The 21,252-nt window shown below is 42.8% G+C and overlaps 1 protein-coding gene across 6 annotated transcripts in view; it reads right to left on the bottom strand.

Annotated features, from left to right (window-relative positions):
* Positions 1-16,013, bottom strand: part of LNPK (lunapark, ER junction formation factor) — a 42,880-nt gene extending 26,867 nt beyond the window's left edge. The window contains exons 1-5 of one of the 6 annotated variants that reach the window (XM_053410496.1): positions 15,822-16,013; positions 14,107-14,181; positions 11,830-11,922; positions 5,562-5,606; positions 4,037-4,224 (exon numbers count right to left, since the gene is read on the bottom strand). In XM_053410496.1, coding sequence (XP_053266471.1) covers positions 4,037-4,224; positions 5,562-5,606; positions 11,830-11,856 — 260 coding nt within the window. In that variant the 5' untranslated portion in view covers positions 11,857-11,922; positions 14,107-14,181; positions 15,822-16,013. Of the gene's footprint in view, positions 1-4,036; positions 4,225-5,561; positions 5,607-11,829; positions 11,923-14,106; positions 14,192-15,584; positions 15,600-15,821 lie in introns of those variants that run through there. The other 5 variants (XM_053410533.1, XM_053410515.1, XM_053410486.1 and 2 more) reach the window with 5 other exon arrangements.
* Between the last annotated feature and the right edge of the window lie 5,239 nt (positions 16,014-21,252).

Below are 21,252 nucleotides of genomic sequence, written 5' to 3'. Positions count from 1 at the left end.
AAATAGAATCCCTTGAGTGCAAAGTAAGTATGTGAATGATAACTGTGATCCAAACAAGCCCATGCCCCAACTTGGACATTTATACTATCTAGACTTTCAGATCACTTTCAGAAAACCCTATTTCCTTCCCAGTTGTGAAAACAAGGTCCAGAGTGTGGCCTGTCACATGCGTTAGGCCGATGACATGTTGAGACATCCCCATGGTTGTCATGGCCGCCATAACGTCCTGAGCCATCCCAAAGCCAACCGCATTGGCATGAATGCTGGAGTCCCCCCAAAACCAGCAGTCTGAGAATCCTTAGAGAGGAGGACTGATGGGCAGTGAGGTGGGTGGTAAACCAGCAGAAACCCTAACCTGTCCTGCTTACCCAGCATCAGGATCAAACAACCTATTCTCTTACATTATATCAATTCTTTACTGCATTCATAGATCGCCTTTCCCAATTGTCAAAACCACTCTGAACACTGAACACAGTACTCCATAGGAGACCTGATCAATGCTGAATAGAGCAGCAGTTGTAACATTCTAAGTCCGGGGGGGGGGGGGAATGATCCTGCTGAAGCAACTCCCTAGTTGTTAGACAGCATAAAGACCTAAGCACTTGAACTCCTGGCTTTTACCCCCTCCCCTTACTGAAGTACTACAAAACTACTGTGTGAAAGACAGGCAAAGGGTCTCAGCAGGCCTTATGCTCAAATTGTTCTGAATTGCAAGCTCTGTTCATTGTGAAGCGAACAACTTCACTATGAGTAGAACTCAGCCCATAACTACACTATTATCAGTTTGACCACGGCAGCCATTTTATCATGGAAAAACCAGCAGCCTCAATATACCGTATTTTTCGCCCTATAGGACGCACTTTTCCCCCTCCAAAAATGAAGGGGAAATGTGTGTGCGTCCTATGGGGCGAATGCAGGCTTTCGCTGAAGCCTGGAGAGCGAGAGGGATCGGTGCGCACCTACCCCTCTCGCTCTCCAGGCTTCAGGAAGCTCTCCGCTAGCCGTGGGAGAGCTGCGTGACTTTGCGCAGCTCTCCCACGGCTAGCGGAGAGCTGCGTGACTTTGCGCAGCTCTCCCACGGCTAGCGGAGAGCTGCGTGACTTTGCGCAGCTCTCCCACGGCTAGCGGAGAGCTGTGCGAACCCCGAAGCCTGGGGCGTGCTGAGCTCAGCGCGCCCCAAGCTTCGGGGTTCGCACAGCTCTCCGCTAGCCGTGGGAGAGCTGCGCGAAGTCACACAGCTCTCCCATGGCTAGCGGAGAGCTTGCCTGCACCCAGAAGCTTGGGGCGCGCTGAGCTCAGCACGCCCCAAGCTTCAGGCTTCGTGCAGCTCTCCGCTAGCCGTGGGAGAGCTGCGCGAAGTTGCGCAGCTCTCCCACGGCTAGCGGTTAGCAGCCTGTTCTAGGGGCTGGGGTCGGGGGAAGCTCCGGCTTCCCCCACCCCAGCCCCGCACCTGGGGGGGGGAATTGTTTTTCCCTTTATTTCCCCCCCAAAAAACTAGGAGCGTCCAATGGGCCGGTGCGCCCTATGGGGTGAAAAATACGGTACTTTGTCATGCCAAAACAGTCCTTTGACTTGGCCCTGACACAATACAGGCTGACCAATACAATGAGGCATTTTTGAAAGTCACACTAGATCAAGAGTTTTGCAAGCAATTTCATTCTATGAATTGCAAAACACCTTTTGCACAAGATGCATGATCAAGGAAAAGACTATTTAGGTGTAAGTTGAGAAGCATAAATGTTTTTGGCAATCACTTCTTTTTTCCAATAGATCAGCAGATCAGAGAAGTATTAATGTTTCGATTACTATTTTAGTATGCAGAGTCAAAAATGAAGGTTTATTTTCAAAAATTTATTCAAGAAAATCCTTGCATAATGAATTTGTACAATGTTTTAGATTTAAAGAAGTAAAACCATGTTGTTATTTTCTCAACTTTTCAAACAGGAATTGAAATGCAGGCATCTAGCTAGGCAAACTACATATTCCTGGAAGCCAGCTCATTTTGCCAGCACTAGTAACACAATCAGACCCTCGAGAGTAAGCCAAAACAGCAACAACTGTTGCTGAACAGGGAACAACTGCCAATTGGAAAAGGCAGGCTTAATTTACTTGCTTAAGGATGAAAAACGTCTAGAACTAGTGCTGGGGATCACACCAGATGTACGGTGCAGCTCCACAACTTGACCACAAACAAAGACAAGTTGGCAACTGCTTACCACTCATTCATTTCCTGCGAGGAGGAAAACTAAACTATTCTGGGGGCAGACGAAGAGTGGGACTGCATTTTTTGCAAGCCATACAAGTCGAAATTTAAGTTCTGGACCACATACCTACAGACCTACCTGAACACTGAAATGCACTGAAAGATCCAGCAAAAGACTTGGCAAACAGCAGACACCAGTGTCTTGAACAGTGACAACACACCCTTCGCATTAATTATCAACATGGAAGTGTTGAGGGGACACTTGCTCCCTATATGCTACCATTAACAATAAGTTCTGAAAGGTCCGTCTCAAAACAGATTGCTAACAAAAGTGTGCAAAATTATTGCATCATAAGGTGCTTTGCAAAAAATTCTCAAGGAAACATACAAAAATTGAAAATAATAAAACCGTACTACAAGAGACAACCAGCACAAAAGACAAATACAAAACCAGCACAGAAATACACCAAATACAGCAGAAAACTAAAACAAGCCTCAAATGCACACTAAATTACCAAGCATAGCATAGGGACTTAAAAACAAGTTCTAAAAAGGCCTACTAAGAGAACAGAAAAAACTTAACCTGGTGAGGAAAAGACAACTTATGAGGGCACCAGGTTAGCTTCCTTGGGGAGAATATTTCATACCCAGAGGCAACCATTATAAAGGTCCTCAAATATTAAATGTAAATAAATTTGGCTTGGACCAGGCAGGGTAAGTAAAAATATGGATACACTTGATATATAAATTTCCCACTAAATAGTTTCACTAGTAACAAGAGACTCAAAAAGCAACCAATTGTGTTACATAAGCATTAGATTCCTATGCATTAAAAAGCCAAAGGAGTGTCCCTATGATCAGATTATCCAACTGGATCAGTCTGAGTAGATTTTGCTAACTAATCACTTGCTGTTCATGGATGCTGGACTTTTCAAATAGCAATACAGATTTGCATTTGCCACATCCTCAAACAAAGGCGACCTGGGTCTGGCATCTAACAAACAAGAAAATAGCTCATATAAAATAAAGTTGTCAAACAACTTAGAATACTGAATTATTAATTTTTAAACAATAGACTGCATTGAGGAAGCAAATTGTAGAGGCCAGTTTCTCAGAGTAACCTTCCCCCTTCTCTCTAGAACAGGATGCAACTCTTAACCTAATTTCATTTAAGTAGGGAAGTCTGAAGGGGGAAGGGAGGGGGCAAAATTGACAAAACTCTGTAAAGGGTTGCCTCAGTGCCTATATTTTCTGCCCACACCAGTTGTATCTTCTCGAAGTCCATCAGTCCTATATTCCGAACTGCCCTCATTATGTGTTTCAGTTAACTTTTATGCACAATGATGTTGCCGCTTGAAATGGGTTAACTTAAAAGCTATTCAGAAATCAAAATAATTACCTTACACTTCAGAAATCTGCTCTTTCAGAAATATGCCCACCAGTTTAGATTTCAATGACAGCCACCAACTCTGATGGCTTTAAAAGAGGATTAGACGAATTCATAGAGGACCTTAGAAAATGGCAACATAATTCTGCATACCAGTTTCTGGGGTACCCAAAGAGGAGAATGCTATTGCCCTCATAGCCTGCTTGTGGACTTCCCAAAGGCATCTGGTGAGACAACATGGAAGACAAGATGCTGTGCTTTAAGGCTTTTGGTCTGATCCACAGGTCTCTTCTTATGCAGAGATATTCTGCTACATTAACCTTTTCAAAAACCGCCTGTAAATTATGACAACTCTAGAACTGTGAAATATATACACCCTGTACTACAACTCACTAAGCATCACCACTAGAAAAAAGGAGCTTGCAAAGAAGTCATGTTTTACTTACATCAGCGGAAATGCAAACAGTGGAAGAGTCATGACGAACCTTGCTGTCCACTCATCAGGCAGATACCACAAATAGATAATTAGACAGCTAATAAGGTAGAGAACAGATGAATAGAGGATAAACCTTCCAACCCATAGCTTCTGCTGCCTCTGGTTTTTCTCTCTAAACTCTTCTAGTGCCTGGATATCCTGTAAATTAAAAACAAATCTTTTGAGCATTTAACCTCATGTGCCAAGATTGTACATTCCAGCCATTTTATCTTGAGACGGAAGAATGAAGCCAGGTAATGAATATACTTAACATCCTTGGTTTATTTAACCTAAGGCATGATGTGATCTGTGAGTGGTGTGCAGCAACACACATGCACAGCCCTCGCACAAGGGCAATATTCTGCACACTGCACATGGGGAAGCAGGGAGAAGCATAGGGAATCCTGTGATTGGGAGGAAGATGAATGAAATTATGCTGGCCTTATCAACCCAAGGTTTTCACTATATTTTTTCCTATTTCTAAAATAAGCACTATTAAGCTGAATTTTAAAATCTCCTGTCCTGGATAACACAATATGCCCAGGACAATGATAGAAACAAGGAAAGTGTGAAGTTTTAGCTTTCATGTGAGGTTATTTTCCAGAATCACTGTGGACTCAGTACATCAGATGGCCAATATTCCCTGCCCCCATGTAACATCCTGATCCTAACCATTTTTACTTTGAAGCCGTTTCCATCGATTTTGATGGAACTGAACTCTAGGAAGTATCGTTGGCTGTCATATAAGGCTTGTGAATAGCCAGTTACTTGGAGTAACCAACGATCATGTAAGCATTTGTAAATTAAAAGGAGAGTTGACTGTTCTTCTAAGCACTGACTGTGCCAACAATTATTATGTGGGTAAGAAGGCATGGTCTTAAATAAGGCATAGGCAAACTTGGCCCTCCAGATGTTTTGGGACTACAACTCCCATCATCCCTGACCACTGGTCCTGTTAGCTAGTTTGCCTATGCCTGTCTTAAATTCTTGGCATTTGGAACAAGGGTGGCAGGGACAGCATCCAAAACAGCAGTTGGTTTGCTGTTTCCCTGCACACTCTTTTTCCCTTATTTGAATCATGGTCAGTGTCTACAATGATATGCACCCACATAACGTATGTTGTAAACATCGGCCCAGTTTGCACTTCACTTTAGACAATAGCTAATTTTTAAACAATGGCTTAAGCAGCAGCATGTCTCAGTTTGCTGCTCATTAACATTAAACCATAGTTTAAAATGAACTGCATGTTTAATGCAACAACCAAAACTGGTCTTTCTAAACAGATTTTTAGACCCCTAACAACCGATTATCTAAGAAGGTACAACTGATATCAAGTATATTAAAATTTGTAATCTATTTGCCATTCCTTCATAGAACCAGCCTTAATGTATTGACAGTGTCCAATTCCAACCATAAAAGGCAACTGCTGACACTTGAAATAAGAGCTAAATCTAAGATTCTTAACATTAAGGCAAGCAATAAGAGATCAAACATACCTTATCTATTTTTTCCAATACTTCTATTGTGGAAGACTTTGTCTGCTTACAAGGGAAAGAAAAAAAGCTGTGAAAATTTGCCCTCAATATCTAAGTAATAATAAACATATAGCCAACAATTGAATATCATATTTGTAGGAAAATGTAATGATTAGCACTACATAGAGTACTGCACTAAATATCTTCAAACCTCATTTTGAATATTACCATCCCAAGTTCCTCAGTCACATCATGCCAACATGATATATGCCGCAAGTGACAAACAACAACATACTTAGAGAAACATTTAAAACAAAAGCTCCACGATTTTTCCAATAATCAAATATCCCTCCCTCAGATTATATGAGGAAAGAAGTGCAATATGAAGACCATCATCAACATTTACAGAGTAGTGGAGGAATTTCAAGAGTAGCACATTCTATACCATACACACATAGAACAGCATTGGTCTTATGGATCAAAGCCGTGGTGCACAAACGCAGTAGATCAGTTAAGAATATGTGAAAGTTCACCAGGAGGTGAAGAAAGTTGTAAAACTAAAAATGTATGAACAGATGAAGAAAGGGGGAAAGAAAATAAATAAGCACAGGGAATTTTTAATTGATTCTCATATTTGAAAGTAGCCTTTATATAATAAAACCATGGCACATATATTTCCCAAAATTTCTTCTGTCATCCCTGCTTATTCAAATTCAGCAAACACACCACCATGCTGCAAATAAGCAACTGAAAGAAGGAACCTGGTGAACCTTCCTTGAAATTGTTTGAATGTCCTTAGGTCTTTCAAAAATAACAATAATGTGGTTTTTGGCTCAATACTCCAGGGCAGGAAGGTGAAAATAAACTTGAGAAGAACACAATGGACTATTTGAAGATAAAATGTACCTGCCTGATCTTAATCTACAAAAAAGCAAAAAACAGAGAACATGAGACTATGGTTGGAGACAGATTTGCATTGGCAGAAAGAGCTAAGATACTATGGACACTCCAGGAGGAATGGGCTGGAGGCGTGACTTGAACCAGTTCCTCCTTCCCCTTGGCCGCTCCTCTGACCCTCTGAAGCAGCTTTTCAGGGGAACAGGGATCTACAGGGGGAAATCAGGGGAAACAATTTTACCTGCTTCTACAGCAAAATATCTCATGGGCAGGGACATCCATGCACAAACTTGGATCCTAAGCAACTATAGGTGTGCATACCTGTGTACACACATGCATTCTAGCCTCCCCTTCTCTCTCAGTGATCTTTTTAATAGTTAAAAGAAGATAAACTGGATTGAGAAACAGGTAACTTGTAGTGTTTGGAAAATGTTTAAAGTTCTGCTAAACTGCATCATGATCTTGCACACAAGCACAGAAAAGAAAAAGTGATTGGGTCCTATACCTTAACACGCTAACAAATGAGGAAGGGACATTGGCAGCATGACTGTTCAATGGTAAGTTTCTTGACATTCCTACAATAAACAGTAATGAGGGTAATTTTTGGTAAGATAAATTTATTGTGTAATTAACAGGGCAACAAAACACAACAACTGCAGTAATTGGAGATTCTTTCTCCAACGTAATAGCCAGCGTTATAGAGTGGCAGCGCTCTGGGCTAGGAAGTAAAGGTAAAGGGACCCCTGACCATTAGGTCCAGTCGCGAACAACTCTGGGGTTGCGGCGCTCATCTTGCTTTATTGGCCAAGGGAGCCGGCATACAGCTTCCGGGTCATGTGGCCAGCATGACTAAGCCGCTTCTGGCGAACCAGAGCAGCACACGGAAACGCCATTTACCTTCCCGCCAGAACGGTACCTATTTATCTACTTGCACTTTGACGCACTTTCGAACTGCTAGGTTGGCAGGAGCAGAGACTGAGCAACGGGAGCTCACCCCGTCGTGGGGATTCGGACTGCCGACCTTCTGATCGGAAAACCCTAGGCTCTGTGGTTTAGACCCTCCTGGGCTAGGGAGACTTGGGTTCAAATCTCAGCTCAGCAACTGAAGTTTCCCAGATGCCCTACTGTATGTCAGTATTATTTGCAGTGTTCAGAACAAGAACCAACTATGTGTATAATTATGAGTCTATAGAGTTGAGCTCCGTCAGGGAAGAGGAGGGAAGCAAATATGGCAAATATGCACACATGTATCAATCCATGTACAAATTCTCACATACAACAGTGTTAACATCTTCTTGGTTCCTTAGTAAAAATACTTTTTTCCTTTATGCATGAAGAAGCCTCATTCCTTATTTAAGCCAATGTGTCTTTTCCAGTGTAAGTGAAGTATGAAATTTGCTCACTTAGGTAAACATACGCCACATATACAAAATACACCTGCAAACCAACAGCACTATGTTCTCTATATGACTAAGAAGAAGGCTGTTGCCTTATGTCCAAGCATAGGAAGAATTGTCATATATTATTTATATATTTCAGTGCTCAAGGCAGCATCTGTAAGCCACAAGTATCTTAACCAAGGTAGACATAGCTTTCACTTAATTACATTTTCAATCTCAGTGCCAAAGAAAACTTACTTATTTGTTTATAAAGTACGCTTATAGCCCAGAGAGGCTCTCAAAGTGTGTGGCAGCCGTAACATAGCCACATGCTATGGGCTGTAGCTCAGTGATAGAGCATCTGCTTTGCATGCAGAAATCCCTGGCATTTCCAGGTAGGACTGGCAATGTCCCCTGTCTAAAACCCTAGAGAGCCACTGCCAACCAGTGTGGATCTCCACCTTCTATGGCAGTAGTATGCACTGATGACCCAAGCAGAGGGAGTGGGGCCAAGAAGCTGGAACATGCTCAGCTCATGATGGAGGCAAACCTTTCATTTCTTGAACTGAGAAATAGGCTACTTTCCAATGATATTTAAGGGTTTACCTATGCCGGTTCAGTACGATCTTATTCACAATTCAAGTGAACACCAAGGGAATTCATTCAGGTGCTCTCAACAGGCCATCACCTTGACTAATTTTAGCAGGATTGGGATTTAACAACTCTAATCCAAGTTACTGTCCTCACAGCCAGAGCTCCCCTTCCCCCTCTCTGATCTGTAACACAAGGATGATGATAATGGCCTACTTTACAGGGTTTTTATAAAGCTGACTGATAATATATATTCTGAATACTAAGCAAGTAATATTCTTTGTTCATGGTCCAAAAACAGTTAAATGTGATCCAAAACAAATAAAGGTGGGCTTCTCATTAACAGAAAGGCCGTGCTGCTCCACAGGCTATTTTTCAGAGGTCACAAAACTGGCATACAAACACTCAGATTTCATGCCAACAAATACTTTTTTTATAGACAATGAACAGCTACATAATTAGTGCTTGACTGTTGATGGCATACTCTTCCAGATCTTCTGCCCAAGGAATCTCCTCCAAATAGAACTAAATACAATCCCAACAAAATAAAAAATATACGTAAGCCCACTGACTTTAACTTACAAAGAGTGCGATCCTATCTCTTGTCAGGCAGTGGTATGACAGGAGTATAGCAGCAGTGCCACTAAGCTGGCTAGGGTGGAAGCTGGAGGGGGGGGAAATAAACCCCTGCTCCACACTAGGCCCGCTCGAAGCTGGCATAACAATCAGGCCTGATGCTATTGGGTGGTGACAATGGGGACACCCAGGGTCCAGAAGATCCCAAACCAGCTCAGCCCCACCCTCTCCCCTGGAACACCTCGTTTTGGTACTTTCCATGGGCTACTGTCAGTGGGAACCCAACTGGCAGGCACAACCGGGGGCTCTGCGTCAGAGTGACAACAGCATCACTCCATGGCTGGAGGCTGATGGAGCTATTTTGGGCTGGGTGGAGAGAGAAGTCTATCCTGTTCTACCCTATCCTTTCCCAGCACAGCAGATTATGTTTTGCAATTGCAGCCCAAGTACAGGTAACTTTATCTTGCATTCTTGCCACCGTTCGGGGAAAAGACGGCTACTTTGGGCACATTTTGAGACCTGTGAGAAGTCATTCTGCAATGTCAAAATTTCAGTCTCATGTTTTGTTTTGAAGGCACACCATTCAAACAGAAATAGGAGTACCTTAAGACGGAGCCAGTACACTGATAAAGTACCATATGTGCGATGAAACTAAGACAAGAACAAGAACCAACTATGTGTATAATTATGAGTCTATAGAGTTGAGCTCCGTCAGGGAAGAGGAGGGAAGCAAATATGGCAAATATGCACACATGTATCAATCCATGTACAAATTCTCACATACAACAGTGTTAACATCTTCTTGGTTCCTTAGTAAAAATACTTTTTTCCTTTATGCATGAAGAAGCCTCATTCCTTATTTAAGCCAATGTGTCTTTTCCAGTGTAAGTGAAGTATGAAATTTGCTCACTTAGGTAAACATACGCCACATATACAAAATACACCTGCAAACCAACAGCACTATGTTCTCTATATGACTAAGAAGAAGGCTGTTGCCTTATGTCCAAGCATAGGAAGAATTGTCATATATTATTTATATATTTCAGTGCTCAAGGCAGCATCTGTAAGCCACAAGTATCTTAACCAAGGTAGACATAGCTTTCACTTAATTACATTTTCAATCTCAGTGCCAAAGAAAACTTACTTATTTGTTTATAAAGTACGCTTATAGCCCAGAGAGGCTCTCAAAGTGTGTGGCAGCCGTAACATAGCCACATGCTATGGGCTGTAGCTCAGTGATAGAGCATCTGCTTTGCATGCAGAAATCCCTGGCATTTCCAGGTAGGACTGGCAATGTCCCCTGTCTAAAACCCTAGAGAGCCACTGCCAACCAGTGTGGATCTCCACCTTCTATGGCAGTAGTATGCACTGATGACCCAAGCAGAGGGAGTGGGGCCAAGAAGCTGGAACATGCTCAGCTCATGATGGAGGCAAACCTTTCATTTCTTGAACTGAGAAATAGGCTACTTTCCAATGATATTTAAGGGTTTACCTATGCCGGTTCAGTACGATCTTATTCACAATTCAAGTGAACACCAAGGGAATTCATTCAGGTGCTCTCAACAGGCCATCACCTTGACTAATTTTAGCAGGATTGGGATTTAACAACTCTAATCCAAGTTACTGTCCTCACAGCCAGAGCTCCCCTTCCCCCTCTCTGATCTGTAACACAAGGATGATGATAATGGCCTACTTTACAGGGTTTTTATAAAGCTGACTGATAATATATATTCTGAATACTAAGCAAGTAATATTCTTTGTTCATGGTCCAAAAACAGTTAAATGTGATCCAAAACAAATAAAGGTGGGCTTCTCATTAACAGAAAGGCCGTGCTGCTCCACAGGCTATTTTTCAGAGGTCACAAAACTGGCATACAAACACTCAGATTTCATGCCAACAAATACTTTTTTTATAGACAATGAACAGCTACATAATTAGTGCTTGACTGTTGATGGCATACTCTTCCAGATCTTCTGCCCAAGGAATCTCCTCCAAATAGAACTAAATACAATCCCAACAAAATAAAAAATATACGTAAGCCCACTGACTTTAACTTACAAAGAGTGCGATCCTATCTCTTGTCAGGCAGTGGTATGACAGGAGTATAGCAGCAGTGCCACTAAGCTGGCTAGGGTGGAAGCTGGAGGGGGGGGAAATAAACCCCTGCTCCACACTAGGCCCGCTCGAAGCTGGCATAACAATCAGGCCTGATGCTATTGGGTGGTGACAATGGGGACACCCAGGGTCCAGAAGATCCCAAACCAGCTCAGCCCCACCCTCTCCCCTGGAACACCTCGTTTTGGTACTTTCCATGGGCTACTGTCAGTGGGAACCCAACTGGCAGGCACAACCGGGGGCTCTGCGTCAGAGTGACAACAGCATCACTCCATGGCTGGAGGCTGATGGAGCTATTTTGGGCTGGGTGGAGAGAGAAGTCTATCCTGTTCTACCCTATCCTTTCCCAGCACAGCAGATTATGTTTTGCAATTGCAGCCCAAGTACAGGTAACTTTATCTTGCATTCTTGCCACCGTTCGGGGAAAAGACGGCTACTTTGGGCACATTTTGAGACCTGTGAGAAGTCATTCTGCAATGTCAAAATTTCAGTCTCATGTTTTGTTTTGAAGGCACACCATTCAAACAGAAATAGGAGTACCTTAAGACGGAGCCAGTACACTGATAAAGTACCATATGTGCGATGAAACTAAGACAAATTTCTTGACCTAGGCACGCTGAACAAGTTCTGTACTCTGCTCTGCATCACAGCAAATTACTTACAAGCAGCATTTGAGACAGTGTTCTTGCATTACAAAAATGTGCACCTCTAGGTGAGAAGATTTACTTACCCGCCATCTGGAAATGATTCCACCCATTTCTATATTTGTGAAGACAGGTCGTTTTGGTAACTTATAACCAATCTTGTAATGGAATTCACAGCTAGAATTAAAGCATTTGTGTTTAATTAAAAATACACCAGCAGTGTAATCCAAGAAGTATAAAGATATTTCAAACAGCATTCTAGTCACCCACACAATTACATGACAAAACATAAACGGCCTATAGTTTCCATATTTTCCATCACATTCTAACTTAACATACATGTGTTTCACGTTATGCTTCAGATTGTATATTCTGTTTTGCAAATCTGAAGTCATTAGAAAACCCACACCCTACAATACCACATAGCCAGAGAAGTACTATACAATTCTACTCCATAAATTATAAGCAAATCTTAAAATTAAAAGCACGTTACCAATCAGTTAGGTGACTAGGATTAGTAACTGCAGATCTACAATGAGATGTCTAAGAAATGAATAATATTTTGCAAGAATTTCAATATTAATTTTATTATGAACTTTGTGCAAGTATCAGAGAAATGTTATTGAAATTCAAGACTTCCATTAATGCAAATATGGTGTAAGACAACTCAAATTAATTCACTTGCCTCAAAGTATTTTTAATGGTACTTCAATTTCTTGGCATAATGGCCAAGAGAATCTAGAATACCTGTCAATGCAAATTGTGGAACAGGGTTTCTGACATGGGGGTTTCTCTGCAAGCTGGACAGAAAGCACCACATCGTATCATAATAGCCTACACATGCCACTCAAAAGGCTGTAATCATAAACACACTTACCTGAGAGTAAGCCAAATAAATGGGGCTTACCTCTGAGTAGACATGTATAGAATAGAGCTGTCAGTCAGTCACTAACTAATAGGATCAGAGCAATTATTTGTGTTTCCACAATAGAAACCAGTGGTCTTATTGCCAGCAGGAATGAAAAGAAAGAATATCTTCCTAGATGGTGTCCAAGAAATTAACATTTTTAACTTTTATAAGTTAAGGTAATTTTAAAAACAAGTCTATGCAGATTTATTCCGATAAAGCTACCAAAACTTATTCATATGCTAGAATAGAACACAATATCAATCATGGATGCTTCAAGGCTAGTAATTATTTTCTTAGACATGAGGAGAGGGGTTAATGTTACACAAACATTAACCTTTACCCCCCAAAAATGAAAACAGGTATTTTATAATAATTACTTGTACTACTCAGAAATATAAACTTAAACTAAATCATCGTAATCCATCTAACAAAAAGAGTTCTTTCCTATGTAAAAAAAATACAGCTTAGGCCCAGGCTATCTGAAGGACCTGTCCAGGCTCTGAGATGTTCAGTAGAGGCCCTTCTCCCACCACCTTCACAGGCACATTTGGTGGGAAGATGGGAGAAAAAGGCCTTCTTGGTAGCTGTTCCCAACTTTGGAACTTCCTTCTTAAAGAAGCTATACGGGCTCCCTCTTTGCTGTCCTTCCACTGGCAGATGAAGGCTGCTTAATTCTGACAGGATTGGGGGAACTGGCTGTTTTTAAGGAAAGAGAATTCATTCATTCGTTGAATCTATATACCGCCCTATACCCAGAGGTCTCAGGACGGTTCACAGAATAAAATCAAAATAAAAAATCACAAAATACATAATAAAAATATAAACAACAACCCAATAGCCCCCCAAAACACATTTTAAAAGGGCTGTGCTGTTTTTACTATCTGTATGTCCATAGATTTGCTTTTACAGTATATAGTTTTAATTCTATAATACTTTAACTACTTCTTAAGCATTGTCATTTATATATTTTTAGCTTTTTTTATTTTATCCATGTTGTTTGAATTTTTGTAGGCTGTCTTGAGTCCCAGTTTGGGGAAAGGGCGGAATATAAATAAAATTAATTAAATAACAAACAAACAAAAGAAGAGATTTTTCCTTCCTGATAGGCTACAGTCCTATATAATCTCACTTCTAACTAAGCCTACTGAACCCAACAGAGCTTGTTTCTTTCTTAACAAACATGTATAGAATTGCATTGCATGAATTATGACACACTAAACCTTATATGGTATTTATGATTGCACACTTGTTACTGGACTCAGGAATCAATGGATCATCATCAAGGCTGCTACCCTAAACCGAGGGCTTCCCAACCATACATAGCTTATCCCGAAAATGTATTTACAAAATGTAGCCATGGAGGCTGTAAACTAAAGCAACTATACAGTTGAGGAGCAGCGGATAGTTTTAACACATAGTTTCCCTTCATATCCACTAGTCTACATTTTTATCTTCAAGTTGCAACACTTTCAACATTTACTTCATCATCAGGGAACATTCCTTGTGAGGTCAGAAATAGTTTGGGATGCTGAAGAAAACATTATTCGAGTATTTAAATCACTGCCAAGCCACAATTTCAGCAAAAATACATCTGGGCAATTACTGAAAAAACATGTAAGCTTTGAAGTGGGTAAATTACTAACCCAAAGGAACAATACCAGAAGCAGAAGAAAATGATATATTTTAGCTATTATAACATGTCTAATTCCAGAGTGGACACCAAATGCCTGTACTTGTTCTCAAAGACATGACAGATACAATAGTTATAGACTGTAAATTAATAAGATGCTATCTTAAAATCACACAGGGTGACAAAGAAGCAAAATGGTGGGGTTGCTTTGGGCCTAGGCAGTTCACTGGGAAGAATAGGGCAATGTTTTTTTCTCACCAACCAAGGCAGAAAGCCCAAACAGGATGACTTCTCCTGGTTCCTCCACCACTAAACACCCCCATAAAAATCAGTGACTTGTTTCAGCCAGTAACGACACACACTTTTAAGGTCCCTTAACTAATGTTTCATACTTGACAGCAGCTAATCCAAAATACGCTCTTCCTTTTGAATCAGTACCAAGACCAGAAAAATCAAAAGTTGCCCTCATGCTTAAGTAACCAGATTTGGGTCTAGAGCACATAAAATGTATGAGATGTGGGGGTGCCTATGTAGTGCATACTTCGCCACAACCAGAATCCTTCCTTACACAACTTTCCTCCCTTCGCTGCATCACATTTACACAAAATAAATAAACTGTGAAACACGCCAAATCATTTAAAATTTACCAGAAGAGTGTAAGGCCATATATACACACATATATAGAGGTATGTATGTACATACACACACACACACACACACACACACACACAAACAGTTACATGTGTGTGTGTGTGTGTATGTGTATATGTATAAATGTGTGTGTGTGTAGATAGATCGATCGTATGTGTATATATGTATATAATTTGTGTGGGTGTGTGTGGGTGTGTGGGTGTGTGGGTGTGTGTGTGTGTGTGTAGACACACACACATACACAAATGATCCCTGATTATGATCGCCTTTAAAACAGAGGTAGGAGGGAGAAATTCAGGTAGTTATGGTGACCCATTAGGAAAACTCCCCCAAGCAACTGTAGCAAAGGCCGCATGCTGTTTTGGGATTTAAATTAAAACGTGATCACCAAGGATGCCTCACCCTGGCCCAAAATCTATTTTCAAAACCAGGCCTGCGAAATTGTTAAAATCCACGCCTGTAAACATGCAAAGAGTTCCTGGCACCGCCCGCCCCCCCATATTTTACTCCTATTGAATTCAATGGGTCTTGCTCCCAGGTAAACTGGGTTAGGGCTGCTGGGCTAACGTTGTTCCCACGTATTTAGGATTAAAGAGCAGGACAGCCGGTGGCTGGGGGGAGGTATTTATACTCTGGCAAATCTCTCTCACTCTGGACGTGGACCTTAACAGGTTCACTGGGCCGAATTCTGACGAGCTGACTGACCCAACTCGCCTTGTTTTGCTTTCCTGAGCCGCTGCCCCCGCCCCCTCCCCCCCCCTTGAGCTCCACAGGCCGCCTTCGGCTACTACTTTTACCAGTTTCCCACACGACCTCCCCCTGCCTCTCCCCCCCTCCGAGTTTCCCCTCAGCCAGGCTCGTTCCTCCTACAGACGCCACGAACACACCTCTTTCTCTGCGCCTCGGTTTTGAACGCGCACCTTCCCCGCCCCGCTGGAAGCCGCACTGCCGCGAGGAGGAGGAGGAGGAGGAGGTGGACGGGGCTCGTCGCCGCCTCGTCTGCCCCCCTCCCCGCCCCCAACTTCCTCCCCGTCCCTCAAATCTAGGAACGACGTGCGAGCGCTGGCAACGCACGCAGCGCGGCCATCTTGGGAAAGGGCGGTGTGTAGTAGAGACCGTCCTACTGGGGGGGGGGGGAACGGGCGCAGAGCGGCCATCTTGGAAAAGGGAAAAAGGGTCCATCGCTTTTCGCCCCGCCTCCGCCGCTGCGGTCGGGCTGATAAAAACACCTGCTTTTGGAACGCAACGCGCGCTGTGCGTGTTTTGTTTTTGTGTTTAAAGCGCCCGCGCCTGCTCTGGAAGCCAAGCTGAAGCTGCCTTTGGAAGCGGGCAAAAGGGACGAGTCGAGCTTGATTCTTGAGCGGGAGGGCAGAGGAACCAACGTAACAAGCGGGATTGGGAGGAAGGCGGGGCGAAGGTGAGCGCGGGGGGGGGGAATAAGACGACTGCCTGTCGCTTCTGCTATTGTCAGCCGTCCAGATCAGGCTCCGCCCCTTTACCTGTCGTTGAGTTTCGGCGGGAGGAGGACGGGGCGCTGCTGGATCTTGCGCGGGAGTTTTGAGAGCGCGCGTCTAGCTGGAGGTGGAAGGAAGGAGTGAAATCACGTTTTCCGAAGGCGCTTTTTATTGCTGACTAGCTAGAAATGCCTGCTTTCCAAGCAAAACACTTATTCCGAGCCAGCAGGGAATGGAAAGTGACTCCTTATTACTGGGGTCACTTGTCGGGCAGGGCTTCTAAAATATATTAAGTAATCGGTTTCCTAGGGCAAGTCATTATTTCAGCCCCAAAGTATGTTGTGTTGGAAACCATGGTGGGGAAATTCCCCAAGTGCTCTGGACTGGTTCTTTGGCAAGTGCACCATATAAGGCTCGCTGACATGATGATATTCTTCTTTGCAAACCGCTCGAGGGATTTTTCTGTTACAATCAAGCAGTATATAAGTTTTATGAAATAATAATAAGATCTAGTAGTGCCCCATCTACAGTATCACTGGACTATTGGTTTACCAGCAGCACACACCACACCTTTAGAACACACTGGAAAAACATTCCACACACACCCCCCAAAAAAATATTGGAAATGGTAGTGTGCTGGGAATTTTAGGTCTATTGGGAGTGAACTATGGTTCCCATAATTATTGGGGGGGCGTGCTTTAAAGCAGGGGTCAGCAAACTTTTTCAGCAGGGGGCCAGTCCACTGTCCCTCAGACCTTGTGGGGGGCCGGACTACATTTTGAAGAAAAATAATGAACGGATTCCTGTGCCCCACAAATAACCCAGAGATGCATTTTAAATAAAAGGACACATTCTACTCATGTAAAAACACGCTGATTCCCGGACCGTCCGCGAGCCAGATTGAGGAGATTGGGCCAAATCTGTCCCCTGGGCCTTAGTTTATCTACCCATGCTTTAAAGTTTGGTGTGGATGCAGACCCCAAAAGTGTTCTTACCCCTCTCTGCAATTGTTACTACACATTGCTAAAAAAGCTCTACCCCATGTTGTAGTCATTTTGTAACCATGTTGTAACAGCAGCTGCTGGTGTTCGTAAACTGACCACAACTGTTCTTTTGTTTCAGACAAATACTGTATATTCTTACAGCTGTTCGCCTGATTCCATAGAATAGCTTCAATATTCATTATCAGAACGAAGAGGTGGAAGTGTGTGTGAAAAGAAAGCAGTGTACCTATCTCCAGTCTTAGTGTGTCAGAAATATACCAGACTCCAAGGTGCAAAAAAAAAAAAAAGCAACATCATATGAGCAACTTGCAGTCCTTTTGGGACAAAGTTGAAATTTGCATGTAGGACACAATATCTGCTCATGATAAATTACTTTACTAATTTCTCGAAGGTAGGCACATCTGAAGATAGAACAGTATTAATTATGATCGCATCCACATTTATCCAGAAGTATTCGAGGATGGGTCATAATAAAAAAAATTCAATTTTTTTTGGCAAAAATTAGGATTTCTGGACATTGGCTGAATAGGAGAAGATCCTGGGAAACAGAAGAAGCCTTGCCGTTCTTAACTATTGATTAGCTCCCCTAACTTGCAGAAATCTTCCTTACAATATATGTGTATATTCAGATTAAAAGGAAAGGGTAAACGGTTGGGTATGAAGAGGCAATGAATGGAAATTGGCATGACACCAGTTTTGATGGTGTGAAGCAATCACTCTGATCCAGATAGTACAGTGGTACCTTGGTTCTCAAACTTAATCCATTCTGGAAGTCCGTTCCAAAACCAAAGCATTCCAAAACCAAGGCATGCTTTCCCAAAGAAAATAATGTAAAATAGATTAATCCGTTCCAGACTTTTAAAAACAACCCCTAAAACAGCAATTTAACATTAATTTTACTATCTAACGAGACCATTGATCCATAAAATGAAAGCAATAAACAATGTACTGCAGTCACACAATCAATCAATCAGTAGCTGAAGTGGGTTCCACACAGTTGCAAAAACAAAACAAAAAAAGCCACAAGAACGCAAAATAGATAGCAAAAACAGGCAGACCTCAGCATAACACTCAAGTGTGGCACTCAAAACAGAAGCGTAACACTCAAAATGGAGCACGTTTGGCTTCTGAAAAAAGTTCGCAAACCAGAACACTTACTTTCAGGTTTTCAGTGTTTGGGTTCCAAGTTGTTTGAGTACCAAGGCATCTGAGTACCAAAGTACCATGGTATCTACACACTTGAGTCACATGGATAACTCTGTGTCTTCTTGTTTGTTCAGTTGTCTGCGTATAACTGCTTTACCCACCTTTTTTCAGCAAATGAATAAGTTCACCAGAGACCACAGAACCTTAGATCAGTGCATAATGGAACAGTGGGTGTTGGCCTATGAAAACCATCCAAACTAAACAGATTTTAGCTTTATCCTATGGGCTTGCAAGTACTGTGAAGCTTATAAAATTGCAGACTTCCATCAACACTGATTAAAGGTCTCGCTTTATCATCAGTGTAGGTGAATGTAGACAGCCGTTTATCAAACTGGTAACTTACCACAATCTGCATGTATCTGCTTTGTCAGGCAGCCACCTGTATTACCCTGCCATGCATTTTGAAGATCATTTTCCCACATAGCAATCAGAAATTCATAGAATCAGGGGAGTGGTAAAATTACCCTCACCGTTTGGCAGGATGTTGCAGACTGAACTCTAGTCAGTTATGAGGGTCAGATGGTATGAGGGCGGCAACTGCCCACAAAATAAATGATCCAGTTGGGGTCAGACAGGTCAGGAATGATTTAGCATAAGTTTCAGTTGTATGAATATTAAAATATAGAAGAAGAAGAGTTTGGATTTGATATTCCGCTTTATCACTACCCGAAGGAGTCTCAAAGCGGCTAACATTCTCCTTTCCCTTCCTCCTCCACAACAAACACTCTGTGAGGTGAGTGAGGCTGAGAGACTTCAGAGAAGTGTGACTAGCCCAAGGTCACCCAGCAGCTGCATGTGGAGGAACGGGGAAGCGAACCTGGTTCACCAGATTACGAGTCTACCACTCTTAACCACTACACCACACTGGCTCTCATGATATACTGCCTCACAACATGGCCACATTCATAACATATATTTGAAGCAATATCGGGTGTTAGAAGAAGGATAGGACCTCTGGTGGGGGACACGTCATGCTCCTTCTGGGGTAGCTTGTCCACCTTTGGTCCCCACCCTGCACTCAGCTCTCACCCGTGGCTCCTAGAAGCTGTCAGCATGCGACAGTGGCCATACCCCGGGAACTGCTTCGGCTGGCCAGCTAAACCAGGTGAGAGTAGCCAATGGGTTTCAACCTCCCTGCAAGTTAGGGGCTTCCCCTGCATGCAAAGAAGACAGGCTCCAGCGGATTGAGCAGATGAGACAATAGCAGGTCCAACAGTCAAGAAGGCAGTTTTTGCATGTGCTGTGGAGGAAAGTGAGGGGCAGATGGGATTTGTCAACTTGGGAAGGTAGCCCATGTAGGAGAAGGAAAACTCTGACTCTAAACCTCTGCTGCCTTGTGGGATATCTTTGGGAGAAGAAAATGCTAAGGCGTAAATCCAGAGTGGAGCCCCTAGGACAGTTGAATGACGCCTTGGACGCCTCTTTTCAGCAACTCCTGCAGCTAATCTGGTGCCGAACATTTTGCTTTCCTTTGGAGCACATCATCGAGGCCGAGTGGGGGGGGGGTATTGTCATCTGGGCAGCCCAAGACCTCTATACACAATGCCCAGGCTTGTGCCTCAGGAAGGTCACTTTGGTGCTGCTAAAGCAGCGGTTTGACTTCACCCCCAAAGGTGCAGTCCATTATGGTCTCTTGAGACAGGCAGATGCCAACAATGATACCACTTGAAACAGCCATGACTTCCCCTCAAGACCTCTGGATGTTGGGAGTTGTTAGGAGAGCTACAGATTGCAGAGTGATTTAACAATCAATCTGTTATGTATCGGGTTTAACACATTTTATGTTACAAGGCGTGTTCTAACCAGTCGTATAAGCATTGGTAGACAAACGTTCTAATGGCAAGTAAGCGCGTGCACTGTCAACTGTCAACTGACAACGGTCAGTTCATGCTGGGGTTTATTATTGTGTTGTCCAGTCAGTTTGGTTATTGTGTTCCTATGAGTGAGCTGCTGTCACTGACAAATGTTGAATAAACTTAGCTGAGGAACTTATACTATCTTGGTCTTCTGACTTTTCCCGAACTTTTAACACAATCCCTCTTCACAGATAAACCCTGAAATCTGTAGCTCTGTGAAGGGAATAGAGGCCTTCTCACTACGCCCAGCACCCTTAAAAGACTACAGCTCCCAGAATTCTTTGGAGAAAGTCAAGACTGTTTAAATTGGCACCATAAGGCTTTGCATGTATGTAGTGAACACGGACCAGGTCTGCAACAAAATGTAGTATGTCCCCCCGTCCCTGAAAGTGCTTTTTTCCAAGAGTGTTATATTGCTGTTCAGTTGGGATTGAGAAGAGGTGAAGGGGGAAATACTGTTTTTCTTTCTTTTTAGGCCCCAGTGAGGCCTTTCCCAGCTGTGCCAGTCCTGAACTTGCACATTTCATTGCTATATTTAGGAGAGGTGGGGTGCTGACTCTACAGTGTGGGAAAAGCAGCAAATGTCCTCCCCCCCCCCTCTTGAGCTCTTCCCCCTCCAGCTGACACCCTCAACTGCTCCCAGGCATAGAATAGATAGAAGAACATGTAAGGATCTTACAGAGATCAGATCCCACATGTATAGATTCTTATGTGAGGGAGAGCCCCACCCCCTCAGATGGGTCATTTTTATCTGGTTTACAGCTCTCTATTAATTTAAGGGTGAGAGTTTAATTGTTA

This window comes from Podarcis raffonei, chromosome 1 (assembly GCF_027172205.1).
Source record: "Podarcis raffonei isolate rPodRaf1 chromosome 1, rPodRaf1.pri, whole genome shotgun sequence".
In the NCBI taxonomy this organism is placed as follows: domain Eukaryota; kingdom Metazoa; phylum Chordata; class Lepidosauria; order Squamata; family Lacertidae; genus Podarcis; species Podarcis raffonei.
This window is presented reverse-complemented; position numbering and strand designations above follow the sequence as displayed.